Here is a 25004-nt window from a genome sequence, read left to right on the forward strand (position 1 = left end):
TGACCGAAGAACACAAGAAGTCACGATCAGTTGTGACAGAATGAAAATATAGAGAAGAAATAAGGTTACATCTGGAGTGAGTGAGTTTGTTTTTTACGCAACTTTTAGCAATATTCAGCCAAATCTCAGCAGAGGGACACCAGAAATGGGCTTCACACGTTTGGAATCATACCCATATTTTCGGCATGTCGGGCAAATGCAATAACCACTGAAGTTTTGGTTGTTTGTTGCTTAACGCCGCACACAGCAATATTCCAGCTGTATGACGGCTGTCTGTCAATATTAGCATCTGGACCAGACAATCCAGTAATTAATATTGCGAGCAACGACCCTTACCATTGGGGTAAAATGACATGTTATCAACCAGGTCACTGAAGCTGACCGGACAGTGTGCATAGAATAATTACTTCATAGTTTATGAATCACATAGTAACAGAAATGTTCCCATAAAAGGATGAGTAGCATAAATTGGAGGAGAGGGGTTGTTAACTGAGGATTCAATGTCTGTTAGCATTTAGTACCAAATTAATAATTAGTACCAGAATATAACCTGGACTATAACCATGATAACCTGGTTATGTGTTAGGAGTTAGGAGGGTCGCTGAGGTGACTGTCGAAGCTCAGGGAGTGAGTAGAGCAGCCTTGGGTGCAGATTTTGGTGACAGTAACAAATATTCAAATGAACATGCCTGAACACACCTACACACAATGCTAGCAAAATTTTATTGTCTCTTTTATCAAGCAAACACGTAAACAGTCCATCTGTTCTGTACAGGGATGTGTAAATTACTCCCATAATGTTTCTACAACACAGTCAATGCCTTGCTGTTTATTGTATGTTTATGAGGTGTTGAAGTATGTGCTGTTTTTTACTTCAAAATTAAACTTCACATCCAATGAAAATTTCAGCAAAATATTATTTTATTAGAAGGGGGAAAAAAAGCAAGAAAAATTGTAATGATCATTTTCTTATTAAAACACATTCTCATAAACATGATAATTGTCATCAGCTTTTATTTTTAAAAGTATGACAAATAATAGCTTAAGCAATTCAAATTTGAATATGGAGATTCCAAAACTGAATTTGGTGATTTGCAATTTTGAATTCAAAGATAGCCAAATTTAAATTGACAGCATGCAAGCTTTCACAACAAATGCAAATTTCAGTTTCATTCATGATTTCACCTTAATGCCTGCATCTCTCTGCGCTTCAGCTTCACCAATACGGGCATCACGTTTCACTTGTGCAGTTCTTGCCATACCTAAGGCTTTCAAATAACCCTAGGCAAGAAAACAGTAATCGTGGAAAGAATGTTTGATAAATATAACATGTGCATGTCTGGTGGTGCCCTCTGTCTCGTTTCTGGTTCAATGAGCTAGACAGACTATGTGAACTTGATGTCAAAGATGGCTGCAATTCTGACCCTAACAATCAGCATCACAATACATCTACTTCTTGAAAGTGCAGTTCAACTTTTACAACCACCACTCGTTTATGAAACAGTTGATGTGAGAATCTGTACACCACTGAATATTTTTTTCAGAATATATCGCAAGTATGAATTTCATCATGTTTTGCTGACGTCAAACTCTATACAGCCATCTTTGATCTATGACAAAAACCACCACCAACAACATTGATGAGGATGAGAGTGATAAATATGATACAGAGCATGAACCTTCACAGAAGCGTGTGGTGTCCACACACAGTGCATGATTGCATCACCTTAATGCCTGCGTCACGTTGCGCTTCAGATTCACCTATACGTGCATCTCTCTTGACCTCAGCTGTCCGTTTCATACCTAGAGCTCTTAGATACCCCTGTAAAGACACATACTTGCTATGGCATAGATCTGGCTCACTTGTGAGACACAAACATGGACTATCACTACTTGCCTCCTGGCAATGACAACATTCTGAAGTGCTACTTAGCCTTATGGAAAACAGCATCTGAGCAAAGAGTTAGCCAAATCATATAAACTGATAAATGATACTCAATGATAATTTTATTGTTGATACTAAATCACTGACTGGGCATTGAGATATTGAAATGATATAAAACTAATAAATGACATTCAGAATTTTTTTATCTTTGATACTATTTCCCTTAGAAATACATGCAATACAACTACTTACATGTCTACTTTCATCCTACCTATCCTTTCAACAAGTGATGCCAATATTGTTATTGATGTTGTCATATTACAAGCTATCAATTGTACATTGTTATCCAAATGTCACAATATCTTACTTCCCTTAAATATACAACATGGAACTCTCAGTTGGTGGTCTTTATATAAACTGAACAAACAAAGTTAGGGATCACAAATATTTTAGGGGATACTTTTTTGCAGTGAAGACTGAGCACAAAATTTCATAAAAATAACCCCCAAAATATTCATGATCCCTAACTTCTTTTGTTCAGTATACATACACAGGCATGGTCAAGAAATACAAAATAAAAGGACATAAATTATTATTATCATGATGGTGTCCATTGTCAGGAATAAAAGCAAGCTGAAAATGACTTGATGTGTTATTAAAAATAAGATTTCAAATATGGAATAACTAACATTTTTGGTGTAAAAAACAAACATGCCATAATCGTTTACCTTTATGAAACATAACTACCTACTCACAGTAACAGTGTTTCCAATTCAATGCGCAAGAGTAAGTGGAATCTCATGGTGAAGTCAGCACTATTTCAGCTTTATCATGGATGCCTACAATGAGTGTACACTTGGCAGCCTAGTGACTGGCACTAACATTTGTTCACTCAGCTGTCTGTAAATAATCAAGTCTGGACCAGACAATCATGTGATTGACATCAAGAGCATCGATCTATGCAATATGGATATGGTGACATGCATCAACCAATCCTGTTCAGTAATCGCCTCTTACGACAAGCATAGGTTGCTGAAGACCAATTTTACTCTGAATCTTCACGGGGGGAAATGTATGTTCACCTGGATCATGCAGCCTGACAGTAACAACACTGATTTGTTTGTTTGTTTGTTGTTTAACGCCGCACTCAGCAATATTCCAGCAATATGACAGCAGTCTGTAAATAATGGGAGTCTGGACCTGACAATCCAGTGATTGACATCATGAGCAACGATCCACGCAATTTGGATACGATCACATGTATCAACCAAGTCAGCGAACCTGACCACCCAATCCCGTAAGTCGCCTTTTACGACAAGCATAGTCGCCTGTTATAGCAAGCATGGGTTGCTGAAGGCCTATTCTACCCTGGATCTTCACGGGTGGTAACAACACTGATCAGTGAATTGTTTTTTAACGCCACACTCAGCAATATTCCAGCTATATGACGGCGGTTTGTAAAATAATCGAGTCTGGACCAGACAATCCAGTGATTGACATCATGAGCATCGATCCATGCAATTGGGATACGATGACATGCATCAACCAAGTCAGAGAGCCTGACCGAGTACATGTAGAGATAACATGCCGAGGCAACTAGGAATAATGGGAATGACTGAGGCTCAAAATATATTTCATAAAGAATTACTACATGTACTAATCACCATTAGTATTATTGACTCTAGGGTTTCAATAAATCATCTATTTTCATTGCATATCAGGGCTTGACAAACCAATGGATAAAATGTAATTATATCAAATGTTATGACATGCCCGGTCACAGAGCCTGATAATCAATCCAATTTAGCATCTCAGACAAGTATCAGAGTATTGGGGATCTTCCATAAGCCCGGTCCCCACTGCGCATATTGTAACATCATGTATTTGTATATCGCATATACCTCTTCATCTCGGATGTCCTTGAGTGTGTAGCTAACGACGTAGATCCCCATGTTGACAAGATCAGATGATGCCACTTCGAACACAGCCTTTGAGAACTTCTTTCTGTCTTTGTAGATTTCCTGCCATACAACATCATTAAGAATGGTGTGTAAGTTAGAAATTGCACACTTGTCCCCATGTAGTCAACTCATATGAGCACAAGAGGTTTTTTTTCATAGACAGGATGGCCAAAAAGCTGGCACGCTAATGATATACATGATATCGTGCAATGAATGAAAACATTTACCTTTTCACTACTCATTTTCAATAGTAATTGGAGTTCAGTGTAACATTTGTTAAAAGAATACATGTAAGGTAAGAATCACTACTGTTTACTTAGTGTGAGACTGTGATCAATACTTGTATTGTGAAGTAAAAAATCGCGATCCACCGATGCACCCGCTACTTATTCATGATGTATCATTATGTATTATCCCATCCCATCCCTAAGACCCCCCATCTAAAGTGACATGCGCCACTGTGGTCACCTCGACAGTCATGTTGCCCATGATGGCTCTCTGATGACCCTCCAGTGTTTCCTGGGCGACATTGCGGATCTCCGTCTCAGACTTCCCAAGGAACAGCTCACAAGCTGATTGTAGCATTGCATTGTTTCCTCCCTGAATCTTCACCTGGGACCAACAAGCATACCTTGTTCACCATATCGGATAAAAGTTTGCTTCCAGCATGAAACACCATTAATGTAAAATGTATGAAACAAGATTTGTCCTAAATTATTTTAAATTCATGAAACATCAATTATTTTCATGGTAATAATAAATAACTTTGATTGATAATCAATTGTCAAGCTGTGGGCTTTACTGTGTTCAAAGGTTTAAAAATACATTTTCTATTACTTTGTTTACAATAAGGGAAAGTTTAACAATAAATTTAAAGTTAATTCAGTTAAAATCTGTTTGTTTGCCTTTTACAAAAGTAACCTTACATTCACTGATTATAATTGTGCCAACATTTCACACCCGTAATATACTTTGAATAAAAAAAAAAATTCAACTGATCCAAATAAATACCAAATTCACTTTACTTACTTGGTCACAAAACGTATGGTATATTTACAATAGTTACATCATCATGTGTTCACAATAGCATTATGGTGAATGGTGACAAGAGACATTAACAGAACATAATCAGGAAATAAATACATGAGAATGATATTACCGGTACCATTTTCCAAATAAACATGCAAATGTTAAACTATTAAAATAATGAGTGACAACATGTAACCATGGTTACAAAGATCTATCAACTATGATATACGAACAACAAGAATCTGGCATATCTATATTGAGCTGCACACATATCAAAATACTTCTTATGGCCAATAAAAAAAAGTGGTTTTCATCCAAGTTTAACCTTTAAAATACCAAGCAATGACTTTCAATTTTGTCCATCATCAGCACAGAAAGTCAGAGTGTGTGAGCTGGGGTAATGATTCTTTGAAAACTATTTCAGTTATACCTTGGGAAGTAAGTGGTAATTTAATAATTTGCCAGGGCAAATCTAAAATTCAAACCAATGATCATCGGGTTCTGGCAGGACAAAGGAGCTCGACTCTGCGCAGCAAAAAGTGTCACCTTATCATCTAGGCCACCTACTGGAATATCGCCAGGCAGAGAAGGTTATATGTAATGTTGACTTTTCTTAGGAGCCACTAAAAGCTGGTGACAGACTACAGACCTCCAAATCAACTGTCAGAACTTCTGTTTATGGCTGAGCATGACTTTGACCATTGAAGAGTCAAAACAAAGAGATTTATCTGGGATTCCAAAGTCAGTGGACTTGTCATAACATTAATAATAACTATACTAACAGGATGTGGGATATTTTTACTGGGAATTTTTGTCGGGGCTGAAAATTGGCCTCTGACAAGGAAGATAAATGCTTGCAAAGACTTTCATGCAAAAATATAGCACCTACTGATACAAGTGAACTGACCTAACTAAAACAGAGCATAGTCTGAAATGACTGCATGACTCCTAAGGTTAATAGTCCCAACCAGGCAAATTATCCCACTGCTACCAATTTAGGCCATAACAACCTCTCATCATCAAGGCTGACATTCTAAATCTATCCCACTGGGAGTAAGCTGGTGATTCAGACACATTCTCCCATATGGACAACTACGTTACATACAAAAACTCTACTGACGTTTTTTTCTGTTTCTGTAGACTCATCCTTTCAAATCTAACACAATTGTACAGATATTGACACATTAATGATTTTGTTTGTTCACAGACACATACTATCTGCTAAACACTAAATCCAGCACTAACCAACTTTTGTTCTTCTGATGTTGTAATGTCATGACGACTACTAAACTCATGGGATAATTTCACTACAGCCTCAATTATTTGCTCATTGGACAATTTAGAGCAGTTTGTGTAATCAAATGGATTAGTTTTCCACCCAGTTATGAATCCCTCCATGAGCCATGCAGTTGTCATTGTCATCACTCGTGGACAGTTGTCATGATGATCACACATGTATCATTAATAGTTGTCACATGTTATCCCATACAAGTGTCATGGTTACGATGGTTACCATACATGCCATAAACAGTTGTCATAGCAATCACACATGGATCATAAATAGCTGTCATGTCATTCCATACAAGTGTCATGGTTACCACACCTGGAATAAACAGTTGTCATGGTGATCACACATGGATCATAAATAGCTGTCATGTCATCCCATACAAGTGTCATGGTTACCACACCTGGAATAAACAGTTGTCATGGTGATCACACACGGATCATAAATAACTGTCATATGTTATCCTATACAAGTGTCATGGTTGACATGGTTACCACACATGCCATAAACAAGCCACAAAACAAGTGAGTGAGTATGGTTTTACACAGCTTTAAGCAATATTCCAGCAATATCACAGACAGGAACACAAGAAATGGGCTTCACACATTGAACCCATGTGGGGAATCAAACCCGGGCCTTTGGCGTGGCAAGCTAACACTTTAATCACTTGGCTACACCACCCTCCATCCCCCACCTAGCCTGAAGACAAACAAAACATATTCTGTTGTAATATATAGTGTAATAATACACGTCCACACAGTAAAACTGCAATCTAAGAAAACGATGCAAACACAAGTTCAGACTGGTTGTAGTGTCACAGACTGACATCGTTATTAGGACGATAAAGAAGTTCATGTGATTCATATTATCACTGATGATTATCACGGTTATCAAACAATTGCTACACAACTACCATGTTTATCTTACATCGGCTATACACTAGCACTAGCAAGCAGAAGGTAAACTTGTGATTCACTGCGGTTTACATTCATAAAACCATGCCTGAGGTTACAATTAAACAGAACAAAAATCTTGATGGCCCACCTGAAATTCCAAACCAATTTGTATTTGAGTCTGCTCCACACCTCTTTGTCACACAACAGGAATTGAAAGCATGGGTTACTACAGTCTGAGTCTAATGACCCTAATATAAGTAGGTTTAAATGTTATCATATGGACGTTTACTGAGTTTACCTGACCGAACAGACTTTACTAGATTTGGTCTTCGAACTAGTGGCACAAATCGCAGACCGATACTGAGAATCGTTATACCCAAAACAGGGCTTGTGGAACATTGGTTTTGTCGTCTTACATCGCAGTCAGCAACATTCTGTCAATATGACAGCAGCCTATACATAATTAAGCACCACTGTCATACAGCTGGAATATTGCTGAAACAAACAAACAAACAAACATAATTGAGCCTGGCCCACACAAACCAGTGATTAACATTATGAGCAATGACCAACGCTGTTAGGGTACACCGGTGAAGGAAGCATTTTGATTTATACAACATTTCGCAATGCTTCCCATAGTTGTAACCGCAGGAGACACCAAGTATTGCACAGAAGACATTACAAAATATCACTAGCTTGATATGATCCAGTACTATTTCCATCACATGTAGGCCTCAACGATCTATGTTGAACATGTTAGACATTATTATTGCTCCTCTAAACCTTGTTGACATATCTGTCCAAATAAAGATCATAAATCAAGTAAACAAGGTCAGTCATTCTCTAGTTGGACTTACCTACTGTAGTCTAATTTTTCATTTGTATCAGAATTTAACACTGTGAAATGTTTGATGAAAATGATAAATGCTAACAAGAAAACAGTATTATCCCAATCCCCTGACATGGAGCACATAAGAATTTTGTTTGTTCATAAAGCAGTGAATATAAACTATAAAAAAAAGAGTCTTGCAAAGCCTTAGGAAGAGATAGGCACTTGGGTTGCTTTATGTCATCAGAAAAAAATGATTAAATATGAAATAAATACACAGAAACACACATATTCTCTGGAAAAAATATATTTTATGGCACCAATTCTCGAACTCAGTCATGATAAGAATCTTTTTGATAAGCTGACTTCAGTAGTTCCTGAGAAAACTTGTCCCCATTGCAGACACTTTGCATTTTGTAAAATAACATGGGTCAAAAGCAGTAACTGTGTATGAATTTTTTTTTCCGATTTGGAGCAAACAGTCTTGACAACTATCTCATAGATAAGCATGCAAAGTTTACTTCATGTACTAAATAAGCTAAATATCTGTAGTTTCTGAGAAAAGTTGCCCCCATTGCAGACACTATGCAGGAAGCTGAAAAGCATAGGACATAACTCTGTAAGAAATAATTTCGAACTCAGTCTTGACAAGTATTTCTTAGCTAAGCATGCAAACTTTCATTCAGTGACGGGGGATAATAATTTGTAAAGCCATGATTGAGTATGTACCCTCATGTAATCATTGTTGATATTTCAATGTTCTTTGGGTATGTTCATCTTTTCAAGTCTATGAGCCATTGTTAATTACAGTTTAGAGGTTGCTCTATGAAAATTCAGATTTGTTTTTGAATACCCATTGAACAGACTGAAGACAGTATCCACATCACCAGGTCAGAGGACACTCTTCACCATTTTCCTTGCCTATTCGGATATCACAGCTTGGCCACAAGCCCATCTCCACTCCCAGCACATACTGGCCACTTGGGGAAGCACGATATGAGGCCTATCAGGAGAAAATCAATAAAATGCCATGAAAATGCAACAGGCAGCAGCCCAAACTGACACCAAACTCCTGACTCGGCAGATTCTGTTGCCAAACAATCTGTGGTTAGGGTAGTGCTAAGCATGAATTATGGACAAACAGCTTTGGCTGTACGCACAAAAGCAGAATAATTTCATTGATGTATCTGTCATATGTTTAGCTTGCTAGTCCAGTGTTTGCTAGACAACCTTTGGCTGTACTGATCCAAGCTGATGAAGTGCACTAAATCTCTTGCAATAACAACAGCCAGAAAAACATGAGCCCTGAGATTCTATTTCACTATTCATGCTGATATGTATGGACTGAGGTCCCTGTATCACAATGACATTAAAGTAAGAAGCATCAGACATTTCAGACTGACAATGCTTCAATTTACCAGTGCCTGGATATTAACATGATTAATGTATAAAATGGCCGAGGTGCCGGTCAATTCTGATATCCAATATTACGTGAACAGTGAGTGCCTGAGAGCCACAGGGAGCTCAAAGCAAATGAGTATTAAATGATGCTGATTGTGGTGTTATTCTTGATTCAAAAACAGTGAAGCCTTACTAGTCCGGTCCCTGCCAATCCAGAAACCCACCCTTGAGACAATTACCGTCAGGAATGCTTATGTGACATAAATCTCAAGACAAAAAAAATAACAAATAAATAAACAAAACAATTATTTGTTCATCTCTGATTGGTTTTGGTTTGGGGTTTGTTTGTTTTTAACACCGAACTCAGCAATATTCCAGCTATATGATGGCGGTCTGTAAAATAATCGAGTTTGGACCAGACAATCCAGTGCTTGACATCATGAGCATCGATCCACGCAATTGGGATCGATGACATGTATCAACCAAGTCAGCAAGCCTGACCACCTGATCGCGTTAGTTGCCTTTAGGACAAAGGTTGCTGAAGACCTATTCTACCCCGGAATCTCCACGGGTCTGTTAATCTCTGAATTTGATAATTCGGAAGATATCAGCTGGAATGCTATCGTCCAGATGCACGGGGTTTCAGTGTACTACAACATCGGACTGTAGATTGTATTGTTTTATTATAGCCAAAGGCTATACCCTTCTACATTCAGTTCTTAAAAGTATTAAAACGATTGTCTGAAAACAAGAGCAACGTTCTGCTCAATGGGTCTCTTAGGATACTGTATTCAACAACAAAAAAAGCAGGAAACCATGACAGCAATCATTTACAGTGTTCAAAATTATAGGGGTTCCTGGTTCCTTGATGTTTGCAGCTGTAGTACTTGAGCATTGTTGAGGACACCTAATTACGTTTGGTTGTTGCATTAGGGATAAGACATTCACAAGAACCCCTTGAATCTCATGCATCATACTGCCAACTGATCCTGTATTTATTAAAGGTTCAACCATTTGGCCACAATTATGTCCACATTTGTAAAAAAAAGTCTCCCAAAATATTGAACTTATCTACCCAATCTCCCACATGTCAATCAAAAGGTTCTGTTTTTCAGGGCATATGGAAATGTGGTGATTGATCCTACAAAGTTATACCTTACTCAGCATACTTAAGCAGAAATTGAAAAGAGTGGCCTCAAACCCACTGCACTCCACAGAGTTCCATTAATGAAAAATAACTGCACTTTACTATTTGAATTTTATCATGTAAACAATTGTTCTCAGTGAAAGTAAATGTTGCTTTTCCGCTGCAGTCAGCAATTTTCATTTTTATCTAGGTGGTCTGCAAACATAAATTCTCAGCTGTGAAAACCAGCAAACAGCAAATGCAGCGATCCACACCATCTGGATCAAATGATGAAGACATGTGAGCACTGTCGTACATTGTAACAAAAGACTGCTCAACTGCTCAACTGCTCATGTTAGACAACACTTTGGACATGGCAAGTGAGTGAGTAAGTAGGATTTTACGCTGCCTTTAGCAATATTCCAGCAAAATCCCATTCCAGAAATTGGCTTCACATATTCTGCCCATGTGGGGAATCGAACCCAGGGCTTTGGCGTGACGGGCAAATGCTTTTATCACTTGGCTATCCCACCGCACCGAGGTTTGAAAGGAACTAATGCACTTTCATTTTTCAGTGTCAGTGTGAAACACAATTCTCACAGCAACCTGCAGTGAAATTTGTGTACATTGGGCATGCTGCACACTGAGTCAATACTTAAATATATCACAAGAGGAATCTACATGAGAAAGTGCAGCCCTTCAGGCTCTGGAACATGATGCTATGTCACCATCCCCTGGGTAAAAGGCAGTCAGGCTAATTCATATTCCATACAGTGGCCCCAATCATTTTCTACAACCAATTTCAGCTCTGCCAAGGCATGGCTTCCTATTGATGTAGAATCAATGTAACATGTTGTGCTTTTACCACATCAGTCTGTTCACAGCATAAGCGGCACTTCAGCCCCTGAATAATTCACATGAGCATTTTTCTGATTCTGCTGTTGGTTAGATCAAGTTCAACAGAAATTCTTCACGTAAACCCTTGTGTTGTCTAGCCAAAAGGATAACTAACCTATTTGGGTTGCAAATAAACATGCTTGAACATGTTCATCGTTAAGAAAACTAGTCACAAACTCAGAAATCATGATTCATTTTCTTCTGAGTAAGCCATGTACATATAGGGTTGAAATTGAAGATGAACTCTAATTTGACATGACAATATACATGATATAAATTTTCACAGATTGCCATTGAAAATGATAAGCAACATCATCATGAGAGAGAGAGAGAGAGAGAGAGAGAGAGAGAGAGAGAGACAGAGAGAGAGAGAGACAGAGAGACAGAGAGAGAGAGAGAGAGAGAGAGAGAGAGAGAGAGAGAGAGAGAGAGAGGGAGAGATTTTCATTCAAATAAAGGATTCTTTTTTAACTTAAAAATTCCTTTTGAAATCTGCAGCATGTTTAACATTGTTTGAAAATGTCAGTAGACATGGTACAACAAGAAATAAAATCACCCTGGTCTTAATATAGTATGCAGAAGTGCAACAGTCTCAGATATAGATTTGCAGTGTAAGATGGACTCTATGAAAGCCGAAATGTGAGGCAATGTATTATGATGTGAGCAAAGATGTGAGGCAATGATGTAAAGTAAAAACGTGAGGCAATGCACAATAAAAGCAGCTTAACACCTGTGCAATTTTCTCTTCACACGTGTAAAAGCAGTGTGTGCATAATTATTGCAGACTAATCTTTTCATTGTGAATTCACTATTACCATCTGATGACTATTCAGCAAATAGAAACAATTACATGCATGATGAAGTGGTGATTCCCTTTCACGTTGCAACATGTCAAGGACGCTAAGATGTCCAAGAACCTCCTCTTTTAACCACATGTTTTTGTTTTAAAGATTGCTTGATAACATTTTTTTGCTATATTGCAATACAGTGCCTCTATCAATACCCATCAATTCATAATGGAAACGTGACAGGTGCATGGAAGGGACATGACTATTTTCTTGTTTCTTTTACTGATTCTTTCAAGTATACATATAGTTACCAACTGTTCTATTTGCAAAGCCTCCATTTTCATTTTCTGTTTGTATTCTACATTCTGCTAAGTATTTTGCGCAGGCAGGCATTTTATCTGTAAAATATTTTCAAGAAAAGGTTCAGCAGCATGGTACCTTACACAACATTGACACATGTTGAACCTGCCACACATTAAGCAGTGTTGTGTAAGTCTGAGAAGAAATGAGTGAATCTAGCATGTGTGTTGGGAGCTTGGAAGATATGATGAATCATATCATATGGATAATATTCCAGGCTGTCTCAGGAATCAGGTTAGGGCAAACAGACGTGATGGCATCAATGGTGTCTTGTTTTAACACTAGTTTTTCTTCAATTCTAAACACTATGGTCTTACAAGCCCAACGAGAGCATTAAATCTCAGTCTGTCACAAATGTTAGCTTATCTGTTAGAATTGTGGAATCTGAGACCACTTCAGTTAAACTAGATCACTATTAAGAACTCTTGATATTGATATGGACATGTACAGTACAATGCACTGTTGACAAGTAAAACTAAACATTTGTGAAGATATTCATATTTTGACAAAGGATGACATATATCTGTGATCAAGGTTATCTCCTGAAAGAATTAGGCCTATTTTCCAAAACAATATTTTGATGTCACACATTCATGACATTTTAATACAACATGAAAAGACTGTTTGTTGTTTAACACTGCTCTTAGCAATATTCCAGCTATATGACGGTTGTCTAAATAATTGTCTTGACCAGACAATCCAGTGATTGACACCATGAGCATCAACTGACACAATTGGGATACAATGATATGCATCAACCACGTCAGCGAGCCTGACCAGCCGACCCTTTTAGTCGCCTCTTATGACAATCATTGGTTTCTGAAGATCAATTCTAACCCATATCTTCACGGGGCAGATGATAAAGCTAGCATGTCAATCAATACCACTTGACGACTATAAGATATACAGAATGTTACAACAATTTATGTAACAATACAAATCAATCACCAGCTCTGCCATTGACGTTTTTAAACCGATTTCAAACTCTGCATTTAACAATGTTTAACATACACCATTAATGACATCACATCTGTTCAAATTCCAAGGATCTCACAGCTAGACTTCAAACATCTAGACTATCATGAGTTCATACGAACTAGGTGAGGGTCTAAAAACATGACGTAATCAGATATTTAATCCTTCAAGATAAGTCAGTGTAAAAATTGTCTTGTTTTATGTCCATGGAGCAATAGTAAAACAAGAACTGTCCCAAATTATGTCATCTATTCAGTACCATGACCACAAACCAAACATTTATCCATTCCAACTTATTACTAATATTTTGGTAATAAGGAATATAGTATAAACAAAACACCTGAGTTTTTCACAATTCTTAAAAAAATGTCATGATCAACTAAGCAAATGACCATGATAAGTTGCACCTTATAATCACAAAAAATTAATTCCCTATTTTCAGGAAGTTTTTCTTTCTTATTGGTCATTCTCCATCGTGTGAAAGGTGCAGCAAGTCTTCATTTAATGTTTCATATTACCATGATTACTGATGTAAAATTGTTCATTTTTAGAATGAGTAACGAGACCTGATGACTATTAACTATCATCAGGCAGATCTATTTTACAAATTATTATCATAAGCAGGGACTTATCATGCTTACAGACCTGTTCAGAGGCTTGCGATCAGCCACAAGTCCACAGCAAAATGTCAATAAAAATTCCCAAATTGGACTTTAAAATTTCCCAATTCATGAAATATTATCTATAACTAATACCTAATTTAACGTCTTTGGAGGAATAACATGTATATCACTGAAAACAGGACCAATATATAGGAAAAGGTTTTACTGCTTATTCCAATAAATACTGCATGGAAATAGTCTCTCGAATCTCAATGTCAAAATACCTCTGAATTAAAGAAGAGAACACTTAAAAAATCCTAATTTTTAACAAAATAACTTATTTTCCTAATTTTGCCTGCCATGGGCACTTAGATTAGAATCCTGGATAAATCCCTGATAAGATATAGTGGTTCGTGTGAGTGAAACCAATTTATACCACAGATGCTAAAGTGGATTACGAGAGCTAACTTGAGTTTGAGCCAATGGACCAGGACAGATAGAAGTAAGAGATGATTTCGACCAGCACGGTGAGATCCCTAGGGTGGGGAGATGTTACCTGTGCTATACCCGTCACAGATATAGCAACACCAAGCTGTGTGTAAACGTTTGGACTCTCAATTGTCAAAGTCATGGTATTGAAGGACAATCTGAAACAGTCAACATGATCTCCTGAGTGTATGCTAATCACACTCCTTGCTTAGCCTCACCTTGCTATACCTGTGACTGCAACCCCAACTCCCAGTTGAGTGTAAACAGTGGGACTCTCAATAACCAGAGTGATTGTATTGAGAGATAATCTGAAAAATTATGATCACCTGAGTATTAGCTAATTACACTGCTCGCTTAGCCTCACCTGTGCTATACCTGTCACCTGCCACTCCCAGTTGAGTGCAAACACTTTCACTCTCAATAACCACAGTGATTGTATTGAGGGATAGTCTTTAAAAAACATGATCACCTAACTGTTAGAGTTAGCTAATTACACTGCTCGCTTAGCCTCACCTGTGCTATACCTGTCACCTGCCACTCCCAGTTGAGTGCAAACACTTTCACTCTCAATAACCAGAGTGATTGTATTGAGGGATAGTCTTTAAAAAACATGATCACCTAACTGTTAGAGTTAGCTAATTACACTGCTCGCTAAGCCTCACCTGTGCTATACCTGTCACCTGCCACTCCCAGTTGAGTGCAAACACTTTCACTCTCAATAACCACAGTGATTGTATTGAGGGATAGTCTTTAAAAAACATGATCACCTAACTGTTAGAGTTAGCTAATTACACTGCTCGCTTAGCCTCACCTGTGCTATACCTGTCACCTGCCACTCCCAGTTGAGTGCAAACACTTTCACTCTCAATAACCACAGTGATTGTATTGAGGGATAATCTTTAAAAAACATGATCACCTAACTGTTAGAGTTAGCTAATTACACTGCTCGCTTAGCCTCACCTGTGCTATACCTGTCACCTGCCACTCCCAGTTGAGTGCAAACACTTTCACTCTCAATAACCAGAGTGATTGTATTGAGGGATAATCTTTAAAAAACATGATCACCTAACTGTTAGTGTTAGCTAATTACACTACTCTCTAAGCCTCACCTGTGCTATACCCGTGACTGAAACTGCCACTCCCAGTTGAGTGTAAACACTTTCACTCTCAATAACCAGAGTGATTGTATTGAGGGATAATCTGAAACAGTCAACATGATCACCTGACTGTTAGCTAATTACACTACTTGCTTAGCCTCACCTGTGCTATACCTGTGACCGAAACTGCCACTCCCAGTTGAGTGTAAACATTGGGGCTCTCAATAACCAGAGTGATTGTATTGAGAGATAATCTGAAAAAAACATGATGACCTGACTGTTAGCTAATTACACTACTCGCTTAGCCTCACCTGTGCTATACCTGTGACCGAAACCGCCACTCCCAGTTGAGTGTAAACATTTGGGCTCTCAATCACCAGAGTGATTGTATTGAGGGATAATCTGTAACAGTCAACAACTGTCACAAAAAGTACACTAACAACAAGAAACGATGGAACATGGAAGTCAGATGCTTGACAACAATACCAGGAGTCTCACACACAGGCTATAAGAGAACAATGGCCAAGTACATGCTGGTAAGTTAACATTATAACTGACACGCAGCATGCACAGTCATCATAATGAGCTCTTCTTGCTTGCTTCCTCAGGATTATTCTGTCCCTGGGAATAATTGACTGGACAGCTGAATGCAGGTTGTTATTTTAGTCTGTCGGGTTTTATTTACATTATCACTTAAAAAAACACGTGTGGTGTCTCTTTAGACAAGAGATTTTGTTTGAAATATGGTTCTGTGAACTCAGCAAGGATTGGATACAAACAGATGAGAGGTAATCATGTTTATGTGCCTGTACACCTTACAGCGTCTCGTAAGGCAACTTGGGTTGTATACTCCCTAGGAAGCTGAGAATGAAATTTGCGTACTCTGACCCATTAAAGGGCAAGTAAAGTTAAGTAACTTGGCAGATCTTAATACTTTAGGGCATACCTAATCACAAATGCTTGAAAGGCAAGTAAAGTTACTGTATTCGACGTAATAAGCACCCCGCTCTAATAAGCTCCCATGGCGATATTTGCTAATATATTGGCCAGTGCACAATCACAATTAGCACCCCTTCCGATTGACCAATGTACACAAGACTTATTTATTCATGTATTATATGAACTCGTGTGTTATATGTGCCCTTAATTATGGGCAATTAAATTCTGGAAAAATATATCTGTCGTATATAAACATTTCAGTGTGTCAGCATAGACCACAAAATTTACGTTCACCATTTCCCAAAATAATATTCTAATAAGAGCTCTTATTTCTAATTTTGAGAGCGCCCTGGGCGCTTATTATGTCTAATACGGTAAGTAACTTGGCAGATCTTAATACTTTAAGGCATACCATACCAAATGCTTGACCAAAATTAACTTTGAAAAACAGAAATAGTGTAAACAGACAATACAAAATGACAGGTGAAATCAGTCCCTTAAATAAAAAAATTGTAAAGATAATGGGGTTAAAACTGGTTCCCTGTGTTTGATGCGATGTGCAGTTTCAATGATCATGATATAGCAGAAACAGTATATGTATAACGGCTAGGAATCACAAGGTAGAAAAACACTGCAAATATATCGGCCAATTAAAACAGTTGTCACTGCTCGCCGGTAGCTAAGTCTGCTGAACCCCTATGCATACTGTACTAGTCTGGGCATGGCTCTTACATAATCTTCATTTATTTGATACAGACTATTAATAGCTGAGTGTACCAGATGGAACCAAATTTTACTAGACTCAGGCTTCAGAGATTGTTGCACACTTATGCCCTCAGTTCATTTTTAAGAGTGAGTGAGTGAGTTAAAATTTTAAGTCATATAGGCAATATTTCAGCCATATCGTGACTATCATTTTTAAGAAGACATGCTTCAATGTATTTTTACATTTATGGTAAACTGTAAGACACAAAAAAATAAGTCTTGTGTACATTGATCAATCGGAAGGGGTGTTAACTGGGATTGTTCACAAGTCAATATATGGGCAAATATCGCTATGAGCACTTATTAGAGTGGGGCGCTCATTACGTCGCATATGCTACATTCTACTTGTCATAAGCTAACCAAGTATACCTAATATCATCTCAGACTGGTCTGTGCTATGGATGTAATCACAAGAAGTTTTGAGCCTTGTCAGCAAAAAGTGTTCTCCAACAGCATTGTTTAATGTGTAAATCATTCGTAACCAGTTAATGCCTTTAACATGTTCGTTCTCACGACCAACGATTTTAGAATCCCTTTAATAATTCTGAGCCTTATTATTTACTCTGCTTACCCTATGTTAAGTACTTAAGTAGAAATTAATTACAGAACTGTTTTCTCATCTCAATTTTCTTCAAAGTAAGTAATCAAAGTAATTTCTATACTGTACTGTACCAGTAAAACTGATGGGACATTCTTAGATCTATTGAGTTAGTACTATTCAGAAATAAAGAATCAATGATATCTTTTCCACAGTACAATAACCTCACAGGGATTAGAACCCGTGATCACAGATTTCTGGAATTCCCAAGGGATGCAACTCTGCAGAGCGAATTTCAATGCCTTAGACAACAGGACCACCCATGACCCCCTAACCCCCAATGAGTTAGGACTTATGTTGTATGTAATGTGTTCAGACAAAACATACCATAAATACCCTGTCACCTAACCAAACTAGTGTACAAATATTTTACCTTCTTTAAAAGTGGGCTGCACCCCACCTGAATCTGTCAGGGCTCGAGATTTGCTTAAGTCTTTGAGCCATACAAGAATTTACCCACTTGTTATCATTTACATAGGATTTTTAATCATTTTCTTCGGGTATTCAATATATTCTACTCTCCTGGATCCAATCTAGAGGGTAGTTTAAACCAATGAGTACACGTTTTAAAAATAATTCTCCCCAAAAATTCTGTTTCGGATAACTGCTTATATTCTTCTGTTCGTGTCCGGCCCAAAATGTGTCCGATGTCACATGTTCTCACAACAGTCACTGAGTCATACATCATGATATAAGTCACTTGCCATAAGCGCGACGTAGCACTTTTCTGCATTATTCACATCAGTAGAGCTTATGTTTAGGTGATGCCTGCATTCAATCAATACATAAAGAAGAGTACAGATATTCGGGTACAAAAGCTGAAATGTCTACATTGGGTAATAACAGTGTTTTAATTATATTTTGTTTAAATTTCACATGTGTATATCTACGCAAGCAGTTCAAAATTAATTGGGTTATGGTGATATATTTCACATATTTTAATCAAATAAGCAGCTTACTAGGAGCTCTGATCTACACAGGTGTTACCACCAATACCATTATTCACGAGGAAACAAACAAAACAAACTCTCTAACACCATATTGTGTACATGCAAACTTATATCAATTAACTTCAGCCATTTAATGTCACAAGTCAGATTTTCCTGCTTTGGTTGTGAAACTCCTGGTATCATGCAATGCATGTGAATGCCACATTCATCAAAGTGCATCACCATACACCTTACAACCAAACTACTCCACACACCCATAGAGCAGCATGCCATACACTAATCCACCATAGTGCCACTGTTTCAGCAGGTGCAGCCTGCCTTGCTATATCTACAATGTTTAAGCATAGACATATGTGAGGGTGGTGACACGTTTTAACAAACAGGATACTACAAAATGATTGCGTAATTCATTCTTGTGCAATACTTTGGAAATTGCTTCAAGAAAATTGAGACAAAACTGTTTATACAAGAAGTGTTGACTGTTAACCTACATGATCATGTTTAATATTTTAATAATTTGCTTGTTAATATAGTTAAAATGGAATGAGTGAGTATTGTTTTACGCCACATTTAGCAAAAGTGGAGGACACCAGAAATGGGCTTAACGCGGTTAAAATAAAGATGGATGGCAAGAAAATAACTGTAAAAGATATCTATCACATCTTCAACATATTTGTAACATTTCATTCACTTTGACATTGGTGTTCCATAAGCAAAGCTTGCACTTTTTCTCCGTATGCTAAATTATCTTCAAATACCACCCATCACATATAAATCAATGCTAAAACCTCAGGGAGCAGGATAATGAAGCGTTGTATGTGAAAACATGCTAACTAAAAATGTCAAGCTCACCCCATTGCCTTCAACCAACACACATCAGATCTTCTAAAACTAAACATACTGAACAAATATCAAAGATAGGCTTCGTGGTCATGGACAAATGTTAAAACGTGTGATTCTAGACATGACAGAAAAATCAATCAATGGTTATTTTCAGTACAATGAATACTGTAAGTCAAAGTCAACCAACAACCCTAATCTGTGTCACAAAGAATTCCCAAATAACTACATGTTTTAGCTTTGCATGTTGCTTATGGCACTTTATTTTAATTTTTGTCTGGTTAAATTTCAAAGATTATCCCTCGGCAGATGAAGAGATGGACCTTTTAGGGTTTCAAACTCTGATCAAAAGATTAGTTTATGTGAAATGGTGAGGTGTGTTAGTTGAAGGTTAGGAACTGGATTTGGTTAAACAAAAGATTGAATTGTGATGTACAAGACAGTGATGACGACGTTGCCTGCGACATCAACTTACTTGCGCTATCCCCGTGACTGAGATAGCGACTCCATGCTTGGTGTAGACCTGTGGACTCTCTATAGTGAGAGTCAGGGTATTCAGACTCATTCTGAGTCACACAGGGGAGAAAGTGAAAATATTACTAACATGTGCACAAAACATGGTTCAGAAAATGTGTTAAAGAATGCATAAGAGAATCGGTATTAGAAACCAGCACTAGTCGAATCTAGTCGTAGCTAAAATTAATTTTGGTTTATCGACTTCAATCCTTTTCACATTACTAATGTTACAAGTCTATGGGGATGCTCAGATTTGCATACCAAATCTACCATAGCCAAACACTCAAATGTCTCTTGGACATTGGAACACTTGTTATAAATGTATCCAAATTAATAGCAGAAATGTTTAAACTGTCAATGGTTTTCCAAGATGTCCAATACATTATCATCTGAAGGACTAGATTTGAGTAGTGACAAAAAAGATCAGTTTCTTCTACTAAGTATCACACATCTATATGACATTAAAAGATAGCACAATTTTTTAACATGTCTACTTCAGTCCAAACAACAAATAACATGATCATAATGATAAAAATAATTTCATTAATCACATCAAGGACAGCTAAATCACACATTTAAAGCACACTCAGTGTTTTACGCTGTAGTCAGCAATATTGCAGCCATAACGTAAATATCCAAATATGTTTGGCTGATCAATGCCTTCGGGGTACAAGGACAGTGTAACCACACCATCATATTTTTTATAAGCATAGGATACTGGACTTTATTAGGCCAAGGAACATGCACAGAAGAGATGGGGGCATAGTCCTCTGGCTGTTATACAACAACAGATGTTATTGATAGTAAGATCATGATGGCAGATCAGTATTGTCATTCCCATGAAGAAAACATTCATGGTTGACACCCTTTAGTTCAGACAGTCCCTCAAACCATTAAAGCAGCTCTGTCAAGTAAATAATGGAGTTGGAGTGATATATATGTTTTTCAGGAAACACTTCCCTTTCACACATACATGACATATAATACGATGTATCCTCGTTGAGTCATACTTAAAAATGAACAGGACATGCTAAGTAAAATGGAAATACCTACCTCTGCAGTTTCTGGATCCCAGGCCAGACGAACACACGACCACCAGGCACAAACACTGACCGAGAGTGGCAGCATCCTGAAAGATGACAGGAATATCAGTAACAAATGTTATATTTGGGATAACACTTTCTTAGTAAAGTACAGATTCTCGTACTTTTTGGGGTTGAGTCCTGTCCAGGATTCTAACCCACACACAGGAATATCAGTATCAAACATATGATTGAGCTGGTACATGCATTGATTGATTGAAGTTTAATGCCACCTTGAACAATATTTCAGTAATATCACAGCATGTGAGGTGTGGGAGGAACACCTGAGAGGATGTAGGTCTTCAACCATAGTTGTTTGCAGGTTAAATACTGTAAATAGGGTGCTGAGAAACCTGGAAACAATCATGATCACAGGTTTCTGGCACTTAGAGTGAGTTGGGTTTAACACTTCTTTGAACAGTATTTCAAGTATATCACTTTAGTGAAACCCACGAGCATGGGTATGGTGCTGACAAACCTAGAATCATAATCATGGCAAACAGGGTTTGAACCCAGAATCATGGTAATATGTCAAGACTTAATGAATGGTCAATTCTTTCGAAAACTTTTAGACTTCTGTTGAATTATATCTTACCACTTACCACAATCAATAATTTTTAACAAAATATTGAGCAGTTATTTCACATCACCATGATCATTGTTCAGTGGTGACACATTTATGCGTGGACATGTGCACATCTAAGATATAACAAAAACAATTGCTTTCAGTCTTCGGCAATTGACAATAATCTTTTTTGGTAAATTTAGATGTAATGTAAGTGTTTATGGAAGATATTATTGATTACACAATTTTCATATCGATACTTGTTTATATTTCTTCCCATCAGCGAGAATTCCAATTATCAATCGTTTTAGCCAGCCCTATCTGGTAGCATCATGAACTCTGCTTAATAAAAACAAGGCACATTTTAATTTAGTAATTAACTAAGTAACTGTATCATGTCATGAAATCTGAAAATATTATATATTTTAAAAACTACAGAAAAGAACAACAATATTATCATCTTTTCCATCATGGCCATAGGACACTAATAACATGAATAAAAAGGCTTTTGTTTGCCATTTTGAAAAGTATGCAAACAAGTAAACAACTTTTGGAAAACTCTTTGGTGTAGATCTATGTCATTTACTATTACCTGAAATAATCATGACAAAAAGCAGTAGCATTTTAGAAAGTTTGCTATCGATTGATAATACTGATCACTGCTGATAGCACCCTTTTCAATTTTGGATTATTCGGGTTTATTTGTGAATCATATTATGCAATAAAAGCATGTTCATATGGGCATCATTTTCCTTGTGGATGTTCAATGTACTTGTGTCTATTGTGCCAAAGTTCATATATTAGGGATTAATAAAAAAAAAATAAGGTGTTTTGCTATAAAATGATTAACATGATTAAAAAGTGCCCTTCAGTCCATATATATTAGCCACACCATTACAATTGTAATTGTGCACTGACACTCTAAGTCTAATTCATGGAATTTCAAAACCTGGTTCACCAATAAATCAACACCCACCCCAAGTGCACCATTTTAACAGTTACCTTTCTTTGATTATCAAATAAAAATCTGAATTAGAATTAAATGCAGAAATATATAAAAGTATGGACGATATAGACGATATTCATGATATGCAGTACAATATTCAAGTTATAACCCTTGCAAAGCATAGCACTGGAGTCTTTCGCAATAGGCTACAGCTCATTGGGAAATTAAATACACAGATATGTTGCAATGTCGCACAGCCTTCGGATACGTGCCACGCACAAATGACCTTTCTGTTGCATTTGTAAACATTCATAAATACTGAATGACCATAAGCATGTATACGATGTATGGGTCAGCACATATAGGCCGTATATGTTTTGTTTGTTTACGTTTGACCTGTTGCGGTTCAAGCTGTTTAGTATGAAATACGAGGATTTCTGAACTATGCGAAAGGAATGTCAACGATCCATCTCGGGGTGTTTCCTTGAAAGTCTATAGATCATGCACACATTTCGTATAAAAACGACACATACTAGCGATATGTTAGAGGGGTCTAGTTAGGCTGGAGGTTCGCCGAATTGATGTCAAGATAGCATTAACGTAAACAAACGCGTGTAATTTTATGAGCGATGCTTCAGCGTACTCTTAGTATGGTATTTGCCGAAATCCGGGCGGGTATTGCGCAAACCACAGGTGCTTGTTTTGGTAACCATGTCTTAAAAAACATGCAAAGTTGTTGTGAAACAATATGAAACATTAGACTGACCTGATACAACCATCACCTCGTTTGGACCACATGTTTCGAAGCCCATGTTTGCGGTTTACCGAAAATATTGGAGGTCCCTGTCAGAGCATAGGATGTTATGGCTGCCCTTGTTTTTGTCCTACTCTTACGGAGAAAATGCCAACGACGATTATCATTGGTTAAAAGTCTCATATTTTTGTGCTACGCAGTTACCTCCCTTAGTCCATTTGGACATTATGCTCATTTTTATACGTTTAGTGCAATAAATTATCAAATGTATTGATTTGTCATTGGTTTAAATATATTGTTGGTAGAATAAACTTATCACATGTTTGCAGAAATAGCATTTCTTAGTGCATTCATGATTTTAGTCAATGTGAATTATCCTTTCAGGAATAATAGACACTGAATCTATTTGATTCATTCATGACCAGATGCTTTCAATATGTTTTGGTTTTGTTGTTATTTTCCTTTTGATATCTTTTAAATACAAAACAGCTCTTACTAAAGAGAAATTATGTTACACATTCTTGTCCCCGCATTAGTCTGGACTAGTACAAGCAGCCACACACACACGCGTGCATGAACGTTGCTATATAAATATAACTTCAATAATCCTGAACGCGCCTTAAACCCCACCTCACCTCACCTTAACTTTCTAGAACAGATCTTTCAAAACAAGTTTCTATAACAAGGTAACAACAACTTATCGAGCAACTGTCCCATACCTGTAAGGAATAAATTTGAGATATTTAAACCCGACATATTTTTTTCTAAAGGCATACGTCAGCGGAAGATAAAAAGGCAGATCTTTTTCTCAGATACGATATCTCTGTGCGTGAAAATCTTATAAAACAACCACGAGAGGTTGCATCAGGTGAACTTCCAATCAACCATGCCCATTTTCAGGCTTGGTCTTATTTGAAGTTATTTCTTTCAATAATGAATTTTGTTTGTTGTTTAAATCTGCACTTATATCCCAGCTATATGACGGCGGTCTGTAAATAATCATATCTCGGTCGGACAATCTAGTGATTGAGGCCATAAACATCGATCTACGCACTTTGGATACCACACGCAATCACCAAGTCACCGATCCTGACCAACCGATCCATTTAGTCACTTAGTACGACAAGCATGGGATGCTGGGGGCATATATGCTTACCGGAATCCGCACAGGACTCTGTAATTAGTGTGACATTGTAATTAGTGAACGAGGGAGATAGTTCTATGGATACACTTCATCTTTATTACAATGACTGCAACATTTCGGTGTAGATACTTACACCGTTATCAAACAACTGATGAACAGAAATGTTGTTGTTGCTTTAAGTGCTAAAGAGGTCGCCTTCTGCCGTAGCAATTTCGGCTGACCTGTCCCTCTTTGTGTGTGAGTAGGGTACACATATCTATTGTGAGTTTGGTATTCATATAATTT

At 37.4% G+C, this 25004-nt stretch overlaps 1 protein-coding gene across 5 annotated transcripts in view; it reads right to left on the bottom strand.

The window, feature by feature from the left end:
- Positions 1–23711, bottom strand: part of LOC139459639 (flotillin-1-like) — a 34768-nt gene extending 11057 nt beyond the window's left edge. The window contains exons 1-6 of one of the 5 annotated variants that reach the window (XM_071241236.1): positions 23588–23711; positions 21282–21357; positions 15932–16022; positions 4315–4458; positions 3787–3906; positions 1727–1822 (exon numbers count right to left, since the gene is read on the bottom strand). In XM_071241236.1, the coding sequence (XP_071097337.1) occupies positions 1727–1822; positions 3787–3906; positions 4315–4458; positions 15932–16022; positions 21282–21357; positions 23588–23633 (573 nt within the window). In that variant the 5' untranslated portion in view covers positions 23634–23711. Of the gene's footprint in view, positions 1–1185; positions 1282–1726; positions 1823–3786; positions 3907–4314; positions 4459–15632; positions 15724–15783; positions 15875–15931; positions 16023–20187; positions 20279–21281; positions 21358–23587 lie in introns of all 5 variants that reach the window. The other 4 variants (XM_071241235.1, XM_071241234.1, XM_071241232.1 and 1 more) reach the window with 4 other exon arrangements.
- Positions 23712–25004: the final 1293 nt, after the last annotated feature.

This window comes from Haliotis cracherodii, unplaced genomic scaffold (genome assembly GCF_022045235.1).
Source record: "Haliotis cracherodii isolate W230 unplaced genomic scaffold, xgHalCrac1.p SCAF_13, whole genome shotgun sequence".
In the NCBI taxonomy this organism is placed as follows: domain Eukaryota; kingdom Metazoa; phylum Mollusca; class Gastropoda; order Lepetellida; family Haliotidae; genus Haliotis; species Haliotis cracherodii.